This window comes from Phacochoerus africanus, chromosome 1, assembly GCF_016906955.1.
Source record: "Phacochoerus africanus isolate WHEZ1 chromosome 1, ROS_Pafr_v1, whole genome shotgun sequence".
Taxonomy (NCBI): Eukaryota; Metazoa; Chordata; class Mammalia; order Artiodactyla; family Suidae; genus Phacochoerus; species Phacochoerus africanus.
In genome coordinates, this window is record NC_062544.1 from 102,400,317 (window position 1) to 102,417,771 (window position 17,455).

General features: G+C 45.2%; 1 protein-coding gene across 4 annotated transcripts in view; it reads left to right on the forward strand.

Annotated features, from left to right (window-relative positions):
* Window positions 1-17,455, forward strand: part of TRANK1 (tetratricopeptide repeat and ankyrin repeat containing 1) — a 110,110-nt gene that overhangs the window by 84,151 nt on the left and 8,504 nt on the right. For all 4 annotated transcript variants that reach the window (XM_047770156.1, XM_047770157.1, XM_047770158.1 and 1 more), the window contains 6 exons: window positions 3,337-3,480; window positions 4,755-4,911; window positions 7,250-7,338; window positions 9,766-9,869; window positions 9,972-10,104; window positions 15,434-15,579. In XM_047770156.1, the coding sequence (XP_047626112.1) occupies window positions 3,337-3,480; window positions 4,755-4,911; window positions 7,250-7,338; window positions 9,766-9,869; window positions 9,972-10,104; window positions 15,434-15,579 (773 nt within the window). The remainder of the gene's footprint in view (window positions 1-3,336; window positions 3,481-4,754; window positions 4,912-7,249; window positions 7,339-9,765; window positions 9,870-9,971; window positions 10,105-15,433; window positions 15,580-17,455) is intronic.

Consider the following 17,455-nt stretch of genomic DNA (forward strand, 5'->3'; position numbering starts at 1 on the left):
AGGTGCTTTGCTGGCCTTTCCTAGACCCTCTCTGATGTCAGCACTTGTGTCTTTTGCCTGCTTTCCTTGGCAAACAAATAGGTCGGGTAAATAGCTTTACAAAGATGAAAAGGTAGCCATAAATGTGTCCTGGAGATTTTTTTTTTTTAACTTCCAACTCCTTAAATAATTACATGACTCACATCTCTTCTCAGAACATGGTGATTAAATTCCCTACTTGTTTGGTAGCATAACCACTCTTCTCTGATAGTGTTTAAAGCATTTAACCTAATGTTTATAGAGTTGAATTTATGGAGGAACTAAAGGGAGGTAATGAACTGTATCCATTCCATCATCCTTAAAAAGATACCTAGGTGGCAAGTAGCACCATTTTATAAACAGAGCAGTGAAAGATAGGACGGTTGACTACCTACTCCCCCAACACACAGTAAAGTATGAAATTTGAAATTTCATGGAAATTCTTCACTCTAAATACTTCTTGTAATCTCATCACATTTGCCTCCCCAGGGTCGGCAAACCATGGCCTCGGGGGCCAAACCCAGCCCACTGCATGTGAGCCTAGAATGGTTTTTGCATTTTTATTTATTTATTTATTTATTTGTCTTCTTAGGGCTGTACCTGCAGCATGTGGAGTTTCCCAGGCTAGGGGTCGAATTGGAGCTGTAGCTGCTAGCCTACGCCACAGCCACAGCAACACCAGATCCGAGCCGTGTCTGAGACCTACACCACAGTTCACAGCAACACTGGATCCTTCACCCACTGAGCGAAGCCAGGGATTGAACCTGCATCCTCATGGATGCTAGTCAGATTCATTTCAGCTGAACTACAGTGGGAACTCCAGTTGTTGCATTTTTAAATGGTTAAAAAAACGGAAAGGCAGAGTTCCCACTATGGTGCAGTGGGTTAAGAATCCAACTGCAGAGGCTTGGGTTGCTGCAGAGGCTCAGGTTCAATGCCTGGCCCAGCACCGTGGGTTTAAAGGATCTAGCATTGCCAAAGCTGTGGCATAGGTCACAGTTGTGGCTCAGATTCAATCCCTGGCCAGGAACTTCCATAAGCTGTGGGTGTCACCATAATAAAAAAAGGGGGGGGGGGGGAGAGAGAGAGAAGGAAAATAATATCCTATGGTATGTGAAAATTACATTGAATTCAATTTTAGTGTCAAAAGATAACTTTTTATTGTATCACCCCCTGCCTATTCATTTACTATTGACTGGGGCTGCTTTTGCTCAGCAATAGCAGAGCTGAGTAGTTGTGGAGCATATAGTCCACGAAGCCAAAAATATTTATCATCTGACCCTTTAGCAAAAAAAAGTTGCAGACCCTGGTCTACAAATCACCGTGGTTTTGTGGTTTGATTTGGGTAAAGGGGAAAATGCCTAAAATGTCAACTCTTTATCAAGCATTGTGTACACACTTGACATTGGTTGCCTCCTTTTATTTTTCCAACAAATATGGGTAGCTCTATCATCTCCATTTTTCAGAACAGGAAAATGAGACCTAGAAGAGGCAAGTAAGCATTTGTTCAAGGTCACATAATAGTGGATATATTGGGATATAATTTGTTAATCTGAGCTCAGAATCTACCTTGCACAGTGTGCCCCCTGGCTCCTGAATGTCACTCCATCTTTGATCGAATCATTTGGTTAAGAAATTTTGTCACATGTGTCTTTTTCTTTTTCTTTTTCTAAGAAAATAATTTTAATTTTTTATTCTTCCATTTCCTAGCGTTCATATTTTCAGTGAAAATATTTTAAATTATTTATACTTTGAATGCAGTTCTCTCTTAATCCTTGTCATTTAATATAACACAAATGATGTGAAAATTAAGGTATAACACAACTAATAATTTTGCTGATATAAAGACAAGACTATGTATTTTATAGAATAGATATAAAAATAATTTGTGAATTATTACTTTATTTATTTTTATTTTTTATTTTATTTTTTTTTTGTCTTTTTGTCTTTTTTGTTGTTGTTATTGTTGTTGTTGCTATTTCTTGGGCCGCTCCTGCGGCATATGGAGGTTCCCAGGCTAGGGGTTGAATCGGAGCTGTAGCCACTGGCCTACGCCAGAGCCACAGCAACGCGGGATCCGAGCCGCGTCTGCAACCTACACCACAGCTCACGGCAACACCGGATTGTCAACCCACTGAGCAAGGGCAGGGACCGAACCCGCAACCTCATGGTTCCTAATCGGATTTGTTAACCACTGCGCCACGACGGGAACTCCATTATTACTTTATTTTATTTTTATTTTTTTGTCTTTTTACGGCTGCACCCATGGCATATGAAGTTCCCAGGCCTAGGGGTCAGCCTATGCCACAGCCACAGCAACGCCAGATCTGCAGCCTGTCTGTGACCTACACCACAGCTTATGGCAACAGTGGATCTTTAATCTACTGAGCAAGGCAAGGGATCAAACCCACACTTCATGGATACTAGCTGGAGTCATTACCACTGAGCCACAATGAGCACTCCACATTTTTATTTTATTACTCATCAGAACATTGCTACACTATCCACATGTAACAGCAGTAATTAAATTTTTAGTATCCTTGTTATTTGTAGTTCTTAGTCATATGAAACTCAGAGCTTAACACAGATTGTTTTGTATATGTATCTTTTAGACTTATTTCTTATTGAGCCAACACTAGTTTATAACATTGTGTAAGTTGCTTGTGTACATGGTTGTATTTCTTCTGTACACCCTAGAGTGTGCTCACCACCAAAAATTTAGTCTCTGGGAGTTCCTTGGTAACTAGTGTGCTAAGGATCTGACATTGTCACTGCTGTGGCTTAGGTTCAGTCCCTGGCCCAGAAACCTGCACATGCTGTGGGTGCAGCCAAAAAAAAAAAATTAGTTTCCACCATACTGTTGATATCTGGCCATTTTTGACAACACGACGGACTCCAAGGGTACCATGCTAAGCATCACAGGTGTCTTAATGACTGACTCTAAGTGGCATTTCTTAAACACATTGTGAAGAGAAGTGAGGATGCTCATTTCCTCTTTCTGTTCTGCCTGTGGAAATATTTTTAAGGAGAATATACAGGCCCTAAGCACTCCCCCTGGAAGTGAGCCCATGTGCCTGGCTTCTCAGCTGTCTTGGCCAAATGTCTTGGGGTCTTTCTGGTAGCTGCCCTGACCCCAGCCTGCACAACCTGGACCCCAACTCCCACGTGGAGGCCTAGGACAGCCCCCTCCTTCCATCTGGGGCTGAAGGCCTGACCCCTATGCCAGGAACAGATGGCTCAGTTGGTGAGGGCCAGGAAGGCTGGGTGTACACTCCAGAAGTACATTCTGCTGGCCTCTGATTTGTCTTTGTTGTTCAGGCTTACAAGGAATGGAAGATCATTTCCTCATTTACTCCGTCCTCTGAGTCCAGAGAGGAAAGTCGGCCGCTGATGGAAGTGCCCCTGGAGAAATGCAGCTCCTCCCAGGGGCGCGTTCTTACGGTGAACCCGGAAATGTACAAGGTGATTATCAGCCCTTGGTCCATATGCGGAGTTAACAGGGAGCCCATAAGCAGGGCTTGGTCGAGAAGACAAGTTGAGACAGAGCCTATGCTGTGGGTCCTCCTGTCTGTCAGCACTGGGAGATGGAGGGTGGGAAAAGGAACACAGCCATCTCAGCACTGGCAACCTCCTCTTCTCAGCAGAGAGCAGGTTTGATGGAGGAAGTGAAGGGGGAGGGTCGCACCTCCAGTTCCGCTCTGGAACTTGGCTCTGTTCAGAGGCTGTGATGCTGACAGGGAACTCAGAAGAGGAGTTCACCACTGTCGGTAGTGGACACCATTGTCTTCCAGCCTTGAGAGTGAAGGGACCCAGCTTCCCTTCCCCTTGACACCCCAGCCACATCACTGAGAAGGAGGCCAAAAGCAGAGAGGCTCTGCGGAATTCTTGCCCAGGGGAGGCTATTGGAGGCAGTGAGAGTGAGGGTCACAGCACAGAAAATCGAACCAGCAAAACCAAAAGCTTTGGGAGAAACTACTGTCCTGGTTTTATATCTCTTATGAAGTACAAAACAAATAAACAAAGGAGTTCCCTGGTGGCCTGGCAGTTAAGGATCTGGCATTGTCATTGCTGTGGCTTGGGTCACTGCTGTGGTGTGGGTACAATCCCTGGCCCAGGAATTTCTGCATAGGGTGGACATGGTCAAATATAAAATTAATTAATTAATCAAAACAAATAAACAGAATAGCAGTTACCAGGCTATTTCTCTAAATACCTGGAGGACTCTGCAAAGAGATGTTAAATCACTGCCAAGCTATACACATCTCTAGGTATCCACAAACCCACTGTTGTTTTGAAATGTGCATTATTTAATTAAGGAGGCCCTCCCTGAGTCTAAGACATAGTCCCCTAATGCCCAGAGTCCTCAGTCACAGGGTAGGTTGGGAATTTAATGCTAATGATAATCACAGTAGAAGTGTATGACTGCTCCAATTTTTAAAAATAAATTACAGTAATTGGGTAGGATGTGACCATTGGGGTACATTGAGTGAAAGGTACATGAGACCTCTCTGCACTATCTTCGTAACTTCCTATGAATCTCTTAATTATTTCAAAATGGACACGTACAGCAGATTCAACAATGAACCTGTACTCACAGCGCACCCCCTTGCTAGAGCTTTGCTGTGCTGTGGCCATTAAACTTTTTATATTTCTTCAAAATCAAGTAAGCCCATTGAAGGGAGATACATTGCACTATGGCCTGAAGGCTCATGTCTTTGCCCCCATCTTGTCTTTAGCTCCTTAACGGGGAGCTGAAGCAGCTGTACACGGCCATCACCCGGGCTCGGGTCAACCTCTGGATCTTTGACGAAAACCCAGAGAAGCGGGCTCCTGCTTTCAAATATTTCATGAAAAGGAATTTTGTCCAAGTCGTGAAAACAGATGAAAATAAAGGTAAGAGCTCATTAAAATATTCAGAAAGCATGTTACTCTTAGCTGCTCTGTGGCCAGGTGTAAAGAGTATTGTTCTTGAAAAGCCCTGCTACTTTCTTCTCAGAAAGGAGTGCTCGTATTTTTGTTCCCAAGGTGTGTGGAAGAGTGAGGTTGTAATGAGATGGGGAGGGTTAACTCCTTTGGGGGAGAACTTTTGTTTGTCCTTTGAAGGTGAGGCCCTTGGGGAAAGGTTAGAGAAAACAGGCTGTGTTGGGAGAATACAGATGGCTGTGAGCTTTGGGACAGCTGATTGGCAATATCTATCAAAATAAAGAATGCATGCATCTTTTGACTCAGTAATTCCACTTCTAGGGATCTATTCAGAGATACTCTTGTATAAAATCTCCAAGATCCATGCACAAGAGTGTTCATCATGGCCCTGTTTTTAATTATAATCCACCAAAAATGACCTAGGTGTGCATCAAGTTGAAACTGTTGACAGGGGCTCCTCTGGTGCTGGGACCAGTGGATGCGGCATTGTTGACTGTTTGTGGACACCTTTTACTTTTCACTATTATACCCTTCTGTGCTGTTTGCACAGTTTCCAAAAAATAAAAATAAGATAAAACAGCATCATCATGGATTATTTTCATAACTTACAAAGGTTAGCTAATTACAAAATGGAAGGAAGGTCTCCTGTTGGGATAACTAAGAGATAAATAATCAGCCCTCATGAAGGAGAAAATTGTTCTCTTTCTTGGGGGTTAGCTGTTGAGTTGGCCCCTCTAGGCCATGGTTCATTTCTCCAAAGCTGGGGGAAAGCCCAGGACTGTGTGGCTGCAGAGAGCTTTGTAGTTCTCCTGAGCATTTTCCAGCCAGTTTTATGGAGACTTTCTGATGACAGCCGATGGCTCAGTTGGGGACCAGGATTAGATGCTCCATTCCTGGGACCCAACTGTGGTGCCACCGTGGGAAAAGTCAAAGGCTTGGGGTTAACCTGGCTTCTTATTAGAACTCTCCCTCTGTGTGGCCACAGACTTAATTCAGCTCCCACTTTCTCAACCAAAAGGAAAATGAGTGGGTTGGTCCTACCGTGGAGGTTCTTATTCTTTCTCGAGGTTCATACTCCTTTTATTCTCAAAATATGTTCTGGCACGATGGGAACTCCTTGAATTTTTAAATTTAAAAAATTGCCTATTTTGAGGTCACTGGCCTCATGCAGAGATATTGTGGGGCTTTGCAAGTTACCAGGTCACTCACAAACACATGGTGTCAGAACAAGATATTGAAAAGTCCTCTTTGTGCAGTGTGTGTCAGGGTGGGGGTGGGGCTTCCTGTGGGGAGAGTCAGACTGCAAGGATTAGCATATGTTTTTGCACTTTTTATACAAAGCTGGCCTGTCTACCTTGCTCCTCCGCTTGTATCCATTGGCCTGAGTGTCTGTGACCTTGCTTGGCTTCAGCGTTGTTCCAGTATTCAGCCTTTCATGTGTTTCATGAAGCTGTGGCTTGGAATCCCCAGGGAGTGTTGCCTACCTCTGGTGACACTCAGGGAGCCTCAGGAGGGGAGGGCTAGTGTAGTCACCCCCGCCTGGTGAGGATAACAGATGGGCCCCGCAGCAGGTGGTTGCAGTGTTCTACGTCCACCAACCAGAATGTGTCAGATTGCTTCCTGTGTGAGGACGGCAGAATCTGCATATTTGGAAATTTTGTGATATCCTGTCACCTTGTCCCTTGCTAAGGCCCTGGCATGGCAGTTTGTCAGGAGCTTCATGGTTTTGGGTTTTCAAGGAGGAATTAGAAGTGTCTTCTACTTTGTAGCCATAGGGAAGGAAAGTAGACGAAAGTTCAGAACCAAACAGCCCACCTCCTTCTCCCCAAACCGACCACAACCTGGCTTGAGAAGCTGCACTCTGTCTTCCCTGAATACGAGACAGACAACTCAGGTGTGTTCGTTTGCTCACAACAAAATACCACAGATAGGGTGGTTCACACAAGAGAATTTATTGACTCAATTCTGGAGGCTGAAAGTCCAAGGTTAGTCAAGCTGTCAGTGGTTTGATTTCCTCTGAGGCCTCTTTCCTTGGCTGAAGATGGCCTTTCTGTGTGTCAGCGCCCCCCTCCTTCCCCCAGGTATTTCTGTGTGTTCATCTCCTCTTCTTGTAAGGGTACCAGTCAGACTGGATTAGGGCCCACCCATAAAACCTCATTTCACCTTAATCACCTCTTTAAAGACCCTGTTTCCAAATAGCTTTAACACTTGAAATTCTGGGGGGAGGGGGACAAAATCGAGTCCATAACAAGAGGTTTAAGTAAAGGAATCCCTGGAGAAGCAAACCCATGTTTCTTTTTCATTTTAGACCTTGATGATAGCATGTTTGTTAAGACCTCCACCCCTGCGGAGTGGATTGCCCAAGGAGATTACTACGCTAAACACCAGTGCTGGAAGGTAAGGGGTGAGACCTGTGTGACTCGTGGCCTCATCACATTCATCACCAGGATGGTGCAGGGGGCCTGGTGCTGCTGCTGCTTCTGAAACATTGGGTCACCCGCCATGAAGAGATCTCCCTGTCCTCCCCCATGCAGTCCTGACAGCCCTTCCTTTTGGCCAGGTGCCAGCATGTGCTAATGGGAAGAGTCCTGGTCTCTGCCCCCTGAGGGATCCTTCCATCAGGAGGGACAGGAAACAGGCCACACTCTCAGTGGGAGAAGCTGCTGAGTTACTCCAGAAGGGAGCGCGGATGGATACGGGGGCAGAGTAGAACTGTGGTCAGCCCTGCAGTCAGGTGTAAGGGAAGAGAAGACAGAATTTTCACTGTTGCATCATTCTGTTTAGATAGTATTTCTATAAATATGCAGTACTCAGCTGCAGAGGTTGACTGAGCCCCCAGACTGTAGTCACTGCCCATCCTGGTTATCACTGGAAAAGAATACTAGACACCTGGCTGTTGATATAAAACCAAGACTTTTTTTTTCAGAGAGGGGATAGAGAGAGACCATATGGATAGCAGGTGTGGGTATGAAATAGGAAAACTATATAAAGTCTTTCCCTTCTTCCCTTCAGAACACGGCTGGTGCTATCTGCGTTGTTCATGGATTTCCAGTTCTTTACCCCTTTAAAAATACCTTTTGAATGTTTAAATCTAAAATCTTTTTTTTTTTTTTTTTTTTTTTGCCATCCCTGCAGCATGTGGAAATTCTCAAGCCCTAGGCAACAGCAGTGACCCAAGCTCCTGCAGTGACAATGCCAGGTCCTTAATATGCTAGGCCACCAGGGACTGCCCTAAATCTAGAACCTTTTGAGGGGAGCAGCACAGATGAGAATGTTATCAAAAGCCTTCTCCTCACCTGCCTTTATTTTGACTCCACTAAAGGGCTTTGGGACTCAGGTGGTTTATTGAGTTTTTGGCTGCCTATCATTGAGTATTTTGGAATCATCGTACAAATGGAAACTGCTTGAGATTCATTCATTCCACATATTCCTGTTAAGCAGTGACCAAGCATTGTGTTTAGGTTGTAGGGATATGATGGTAGGAAGGACATGCATCCAGAAGAGGGCACAGTTCCAGCTGTTTCTTGTGTCACAGATTAAATGACCAGCTGCCTCCAGAACCACCTGGACAATGCAGGCCAGGGAAGGCTGCTTTAAGTGGGAGCCTTGAGCTGGAACCTGTAGGATGAATGAAGTTTACCAGGCAGAGGAAGAGCATGTTAATCAGCAGGAAGAGTGTGTACAAATTCCCTGTGGCAGAAAGGAGTAGTGTGGGTCATGGAAATGGCAGGAGGCTGGGGAGGCTGGGGAAGCTGGGGAGGCTGGAGCAGAGAGCCCAGGGGGAGAAATGCCATCCTGTCCACTTAATCCATCCTTTGCCTACACTGGGGCCTAATCTCGCCATGCTGGGCAGAACATGAACTCTCTGCCCTCTAGTCTGTGCTGGGAGACATGCTGTCAGCATTCCTGATTAGAAGAGCAGTTTTCTGCTGGCAGGAATCAGGGAGCAGGCTGACTCCCCCAGGACAATTGTCTGCCACCTTCTGTTTGCTACTCACAACTTGGTGCATGTGCCCAGGACCTGGTCAGTCCTCTTCTGGGATGTGTTGGGAACCATGGCTGTCCACATTTCTCCCCCCAGTGAGTGTGCTGCCACTGTTCCACCAGCACTGCCTGCTGCCTCAGCGATTACCAACTAGAGGGGACCTGTGTTGAGCCCAAAAAAGCCACTGGGTGACGTTGGGCCAGTTGCTCCATATTCCTGACCTGAAGTTACTACTAAATACAGTGAGAAAGATGAAACATCTCGAACACAGCTACTGGAGAATAGATGAGGGTGTTAATGTATGACCAGATATAATATGTCTGATGTGCCTTTTCCATGGCTCCTGGTTGTTTCCAAAAGGAAGCTTTGAGTACCAAGTGTTAGCCGGTAACGCTATTGGGCTTTATCCTCTTAGGCTGTTTTCTTCAGCACCTTCCTGCCCCTCCCTCTCAGATTCAGCTGCGGTGAGAACCAGGGCTTTGTCCATGCAAACATGAATGGAAACACAGCGGAAACGAATCTAACTAGGAACCATGAGTTTGTGGGTTTGATCCCTGGCCTCACTCAGTGAGTTAAGGATCTGGTGTTGCCGTGAGCTGTGGTGTAGGTTGCAAACATGGCTCGGATCTGGCATTGCTATGGCTGTGGCGTAGGCCAGCAGCTATTGCTCCTATTAGACCCCTAGCCTGGGAACCTCCATATGCCTCAGGTGCGGCCCTGAAAAGCAAAAACAAACAAACAGAAAACAAACAAACAAACAAAAAAAAACATGTATGGATGCTTTTACTCATTATTATCACATGACCTTGCGGGGAATAGAAACCTTTGGTCTGTTCCAGGTTGCAGCCAAGTGTTACCAAAAGGGAGGTGCATTTGAGAAGGAGAAGCTGGCTCTGGCCCACAACACTGCCCTGAACATGAAAGGCAAGAAAGTCAGCCCCAAGTAAGCGTCTTGGGGGTCGTTTCAGGTTTGCTCTAATGAGGGTTAAGTCTGCTGGTGTCAGGCCAATGTTGCATGGTTATTCTGTGTTGTTTCCCCCTCCAGGGAAAAGCAGGTGGAGTATTTGGAACTGGCCAAGACCTATTTGGAGTGCAAGGAGCCAAAGCTGTCCCTTAAGTGTCTGAGTTATGCCAAGGAGTTCCAGCTCTGTGCGCAGCTGTGTGAGAGGCTGGGAAAGGTACGCTCAGCCCCATGGCTGCTCCTGAGAGAACTGGGTTCCACTGAGCAGAGGAAGGGGTGGTCCCCTAGCCTCCACCAGTGTTAGGAAGGGCTCCCATCCTCCAAAGAGGGAGAGGCTGGCCCTGTCGACTCTGTGGGTGGCCCTTCTTTCTTCACCTGCTAGATGGTGAAGGAGTTTTGTGTGTGTGTGTGTGTGTGTGTGTGTATGTGTATGTATCCCTGTCTGTGTGAATGTTTCTGACCCAGTATTAACCCCAGGGAGGCCCAGTGTTCACATCAAAGGGAAGATGGGTTTTAGAATATTCCTGCCTTCTCTTTCTCTATATTCAGTCTGGTGTCAGCCTGGGTGAACCGTCTGGCAGTTACGTGGCAGTTTCTCTATGTCCCCGCGATTATTCTAGATTTGCACCAAACAGTCTGGCAGCCCCTAGCCACAGGTGGCTACTTCATTAAACATTTAAGTTAATTAAAAGGTAGTAAACTTAATTCAGTTCCTCATTCTCACTTGCTACATCTCAAGTGCCAGTTGGGTTAGAACTTTTCCATCATTATAGAAGCCCTAGTGGACAGAGCTGCTGGTCCAGAGCACAGCAACTCACAGCGTGGTCAGCAGGCTGGTACAGACCACAGACTGGTATTATCTGCAACAAGATTAACTCCGAGGAGGAAAGTAGGCAGTTAGCATTTTATGGCAATTTGGTATTGCACCATCAAATGGTGATGATTTTCTTAATGATTCATTTTTATTCTTTTTTTTATTGAGCTGTAATTGATATATAACATTATATTGGTTTTTAGTTGTACAGCATAACGATACAGGGTATGTGTTTATTGCAAAATGATCACCACTGATCACAAACTGAAAGTAAGTTCAATGAATGTCCATTACCACACAGAGTCACAGTCTTTTCTCTTGCAATGAGAACATTTAAGATTGCGTTCATTTACATGTGGAATTGAAAAAATAAAACCAATGAACAAATATAACAAAACAGGAACAGACACACAGATACAGAGAATAAACCAGTGGGGACCATAGAGGGGTGGGGAAGGGGCAAAATAGGTGAAGACGATTAAGAGGTACAAACTATCAGGTATGAAATAAATAAGGGAGTGTCCCTTGTGGCTCAGCAGGTTCAGAACCCAACATGGTGTCCTTGAGAATGCAGGTTCAATCCCTGGCCTCATAGTTGAAGGATCCAAACTGTGGTGTAGGTCGCAGATCCTGAGTTCCTGTGGCTGTGGTGCAGGCCTGCAGCTGCAGCTCTGATTCAACCCCTGGCCTAGGAACTTCCATATGCCACAGGTGTGGCCCTAAAAATAGAAAGAAACAAAAAACCAAGTTGTGACCGGCCTCTGCAGAATCCTTAGGCCAAGCTGCCTCCCTGTTCCTAGCCCCCAGATGTGGGCTACCCTGGGGGAGGAGTGTTTGTGAGTGAACTGTGGGAGCCCAAGATTTTTTTTCAAGGATTTCTCTGCCTTGCCTGCTTCCTACCTCTCCAGAGAGCAGCACTGGTTTCCCTGGAAACCTCTCAGGGCCCTTTCTCTGGGCAGCAAGAGCTGAGAAACCCATGCGGGTAGCCTGCTCAGAAGCAGCCCCCTCGTCTCTCCTCTTGGGCGCAAGCTTGCACCTAACAGGGCCTATGTTTACCTGGGGGTTTTCTTCTGCATAGTCAGCCTTGTCAAGGAGAGGGCAAGGTGGCTGCATGGTATGGTTCTGGGGTTTGACTGATGTGGCAAGATGGTCTGGTTGATCCCTAGTCTGTGAGGTCTCTAGACAAAGAAGAACCTCACACCTGAATCTTGTTCATATTTTGGCATTTTTTGCCATTTGTCTCTTTAAAGAAGTTAAATAAAACCTAGCTGAGGTTTATTAGAGGGGCTGGCATATACATTTTGTTTTGTTCCATCTTGATTCTGTTTTCTCTTTGGACCTCAAGGACATACAGCTGATTGAGTTAGAAAATGAAATATTCAACACATAGGTAGACACACACCCCCCCTCACCCCAGTGTGTGCCAGGCACTGTGGGAGCTTGGCAACCAGTAGGCAGCAGTACAGGGGCCTCTGCCTTTGTAGTTTCCCTTTCTGGCGTGGGAGACAGATGACAGAGAAGCCAGTCGTTCAGAAGATGTCAGCGGTGATGAGGGTGTCAGGTCTTGCTATTTTAGATGTGGGCGGGGTCAGGAAGCTGACTTTTGCACACAGACCATGAGAACCGCTGTAGGAGGGCATCACAGGCCGGGGAACTTCAGACAAAACCCCCCAAGGTGGGAGCGTGCAGGTGAGAATAAGAAAAAAATGCAAGGAAACCAGTTTGGCCAGAGTAGAGTGTTTGGGAGTAGAAGTGGTAAAATGAGCCAGAGAGGGTGGCAGGAAAAATCATTCAGGGCCTTGTGGTCCATGGTAGGGACTAGGTTTGGTCAGAGGTGAGGGGGGGCCAGAGGAAGGTCTTGATTGGAGGAGTGGCATGAAGGGAATTACTTGGATGCTCTCTGGAGAGCTCTGCAGGCAGTACGAGCAGAAGCAGAAAGGCTGGTTAGGAGGGTCAAGCAGCCACTTGGACTGAGATGCTGTGGCCCCATTGCCTCCATGGTAGTGGAGGTGCTGGGAATGGGTCCTGTCTGGGAAACACTGGGAGAGCCAACCCTGCAAGATTAACTGATGGGTGGGATGAGAAATGTGAGAGGAAGAGGAGTGGAACATACTCTTCTGTTCATGACAACCCACCCTTGTTTTATTTGTTCATCCTCTTCCTCCTCATGATCATCTCCACTCTCTTCACATTGGCTGCTGTTCCATGCAGTTAATGTATGTCCCATCTGCATGCACAACCAAAGAATAACTAGGCATATTCTCTATACATATTATTAAGCTTATCTAAATTACATCTTGTTCTGTTTGTTACTTTTTTGGGTGTTGGGGTTTTTTCTTTGTTTCTTGTCTTTTTAGGGCCACACCTGTGGCATGTGGAAGTTCCTAGGCTAGGGGTCGAATCTGAGCCGCATCTGTGACTACACCACAGCTCACAGCAACACTGGATCCTTTAACCCACTCAGCAAGACCAGGGATTGAACCTGTGTCCTTATGGACACTAGTCAGGTTCCTTACTTCTGAGCCACAATAGGAACTCCATGTTTGTTACTTTTTCCGCCTTCTGCTATGGTGTTAAGGTCTGGCCAGCCCTCTGACTGCTGGTAGGATTCCAGAGTGGGCATTCACTGTGTTTGACTCACCCATTTCCCTAGTGGTGAACATCCACGTGGCCACCATCTCTTATCTGCCATACGTTAAATACTGTAACATAATACATCCCCTCCCAGTGCTGTGTACTGCTAGGAGTGGGCTTCCAGGCCCCAGGGGATATGTGTGTTTATTTTCACCAAGTAAAAGTTGAAAGCCCCTTTGCTTTCCAGAACAGCCACATCACTCCATCCCTGAGGGTTCCCTGTGCTCCACATCCATGGCCGTGTTCCGTGGGTTCCAGTTTTGTAATTTTGCAGACCTTATGGGTATATCTCACTGTGGCTTTAATTTGTATTTCTCTGATTATTATTATGAAGATTGAGCATCTTCATTTATTCGTTAGTCATTCAAGTTTCCTCCACTGCAAACTGCCAGTTCAAATCCTTTGCCCATTTTTCTGGAAAGTCTTTTTTGTGTGTTTTCAGGAATCCATTTCATGTTCTAGACCTGCTCACTCTAGTACTAGTAGCCAGTGGCCTCATGCGGCAGTTTACATTAAAATTAATTAAATGGAATTAAAAATTCAGTTCCTCGGTTGTACCATCCACACATTTCATGTGCTCACTCTTCACATGTGGGTAGTGGCTACCATATTGGATAGATAGATACAAAATATTTCCATCTTCACAAAAGGCTCTATCTGGTCTAGATGTTAGCATTTGTCTTCTCTCTGTTAGCTTTATTTTGTGTGCTGTTTGTTGAACAGTTTTGATGTACAGTTGACTCTTCAGCAGTGCAGGGGTTGGGGCGCCGACCCTCTGTGCAGCTGAAAAATCCATGTGTAAGTGATAATTGGCCCTCCCTATCTGAGGTTCCTCTCTTTCCTCGGTTCCACATCAGGAATTCAACCAACTGCTATTGAAAAAAATCTGCAGGGGAGGGGTAAATTAAAGTCTAGGATTAACATGTACATATTACTATATATAAAATAGATAAAACAAGGACCTACTGTAGAGCACAGGGAACTGTATTCAATATCTTCTAATAAACTATAATGGAGGAGTTTCTGTTGTGGCTCAGTAGTAATGAACCTGACTAGTATCCATGAGGATCCCTGGCCTCACTCAATGGGTTAAAGATCCAGCATTGCCATGAGCTGTGGTGTAGGTCGCAGATGTGGCTCAGGTCCCGTGTTGCTGTGGCTGTGGTGTAGGCCAGCAGCTGTAGCTCCGATTTGACCCCTAGCCTGGGAACTTCCATATGCTGCTGATGTGGCCCTAAAAAGCAAAAAACAACAACAACAAAAAACTATAATGGAAAAGAATCTACATATATATATAGATTCTGAATCACTTTACTGTACGCCTGAAACTAACGCATTGTAAATCAACTATACTTTAATAAATTTTTTTAATTCAACAAAAAATCCATGGAGTTCCCGTCGTGGTGCAGCAGAAATGAATCCGACTAGGAACCATGAGGTTGTGGGTTTGGTCCCTGGCCTTGCTCAGTGGGTTAAGGATCCAGCATTGCTGTGAGCTGTGGGGTAGGTTGCAGACGCAGCTCAGATCTGGCGTTGCTGTGGCTGTGGTATAGGCCGGTGGCTACAGCTCTGATTAAACCCCTAGCCTGGGAACCTCCATATGCCACGTGTGTAGCCCTAAAAAGACAAAAAAAAAAAAAAAACCCAAAAAACAAAAAACCAAAAAACCAAAAACTCTAACTATAAGTGGACCCATGAAGTTCAAACCTGAGTTATTCAAGGGTCAACTGTAATCAAATCCATCAGATTTCACCCTAGAAGTTTGTTTTGTGTTTTTCGACTTTTGTTGAAGACTTACTGTCTTTACCTCAAAATCACAAAATATTTTCATACATTCTCTTCCAATAGCCTTCTCATTCAGATTTTTAACCCATCTGGTGCTTGTGGTTGTGTGTGGTGTGAGGTTGGGATTTCACCTTATTTTTCTTGCTTTGAAGAATTAGTTCTCCTAAATTACCTATGTTTTAGTGTTTTTCACCAGATTCTAACAAATAGCATACATAGGAACATCTTCTTTATAATTCATGGTGTTGGTTTACTTATAAGATAAAAAAGTTATGTTATAAATACTCGTGAGTAAAAATTTGTTCTGTCCTAGATAAGAGATGCTGCCTGTTTCTATAAGCGAAGCCAGCGCTACAAAGATGCATCCCGATGCTTTGAGCAGATTCAGGAATTCAATCTAGCCCTGAAGATGTACTGCCAAGAGGAACTTTTTGAAGAAGCTGCCATGGCAGTGGAAAAGTAGGTGGTTTTATTATCTTCCTTCCTCCCCCCACCTGACCCCACCACCCCCAAGCCCTGCCCTGCCATCACTCCCTGGGGAGGTATTCTCTTGCTCTTCTGAAGTGACTTGACCATGTCACCCTCATTCCACTTGAATGATGGCTTCGGTGCTGAGTCAAGAGCTCTTTGAATACAGTGTCATGAGGAGAAGGGGCAGAAGAAAATGAAGGATGTGTTAAGAGTGTGCATGTGATGTGCCCAGCAATTTCATGCTTAATGATGGTTCTCTTCTCCACCTTTACCTGCTGAGTCGACTGTGTTGCTAATGTGTGGATGGATAGAGGGCAAAGCATTAGTGGGCAGTCAGGATTCCACTTCATCTACTGGCAGATGCCTGGCCAGCCACTGATACATGTCTATGATACGTTTGTACACATATCCTTAGTTGTAGCATGCACAAGTTTCATACATGGCCCATTGGAGGCCTTCTTGAGCCTTTGGCCTACCCCATGTTCCAAAGGAGAAGTGGAGATGGGTGGGGTTAATTGTTGCCAAGGAATCTAGAAATAGCACATGGTTGATACCTGTAAGCCTGTAGGAGGTCTTCCTGGTGGAGTGAGACAGCTAGAATTGCAGAGTCTGCTGGTCTGCATTTCTTCTCAGCAGGACCTTGAGTCCACTCCCAGCTCCTGGCTTGTCTCTATTTCCTATGGCTATGGCTTGTCTCTGTTTTCTTTGCTTTCTACCAAATTATATATGGGACAGAATGAACATGATTGACCAGGTGTTCAAGCTTTATATCTTTAAGTTAGCTTTTATTAAAGTGTATCGTATATTTTTAAAAAGCACATAATTTTCACAAAGTAAATATACTTGTATAACCAGCACCTAGATAAAGACATTCAGTTTTATTTTTGAAAATGGAAATGTAGGTGTCTAGTGCCATGGTCTGTAATTGAGCATATTCCTTTATCCAGGTCTTTGGTGCCATTATACGTAAGATATACACAGTGTGTATGTATTAGCTCAAGCTGCCATAATGAAATGCCATAGATTTGGTGGCTTAAACAACGGAAAATTATTTTTTCATAGTTTTGAGGCTGGAGGTCCACAATCAAGGCTCCAGTCAGTTGGGTTACGGGTGGGAGCTCTCTTACTGGCCTGCAGATGGCTGCCTTCTTGCTATGGCCTCACGTGGACTTTCCTTGGTGCCTAAGCATGGAGGGAGAGATTGTGGACAAGAGAGGGTATCCTCTTTGGTATCTCTCTCTCTCTTTCTTTTTTTAAATTATTATTTTTATTATTTTTTAAATAGTTATTTCCCCAATACAATTTTTTTTCTACTATACAGCATGGTGACCCAGTTACACATACATGTACACATTCTATTTTCACACATCATGCTCCATCATAAGTGACTAGACATAGTTCCCAGTGCTACATAGCAGGATCTCATTGCTAATCCATTCCAAAGGCAATAGTTTGTATCTATTAACCCCAAGCTCCCCAGCCACCCCACTGCCTCCTCCTTCCCCTTGGCAACCACAAGTCTGCTCTGCAAGGGCTGCACCAATAGCATGTGGAAGTTCCTGGGGCAGGAAGTGAATCCAAGCTGCAGCTGCGACCCCGCTGGATCCTTTAATCCACTGCACCAGGCCAGAGATCAAAACCCATGCCTCTGCAGTGACCCAAGCCACTGCAGTCATATTCCTAACCCACTGTACCACAGCGGGAACTCCCAGCGTCCCTTCTTATAAGGACACTAATCCTGTTGGATCAGGGCTCCACCCTTATGACCTTATGTAACCTTAATTACTCTCTTAGAGACCTCCTTTCCAAATACAACCACACTGGGGGTTAGGGCTTCAGCATATGAATTTTAGGGGACACAAAC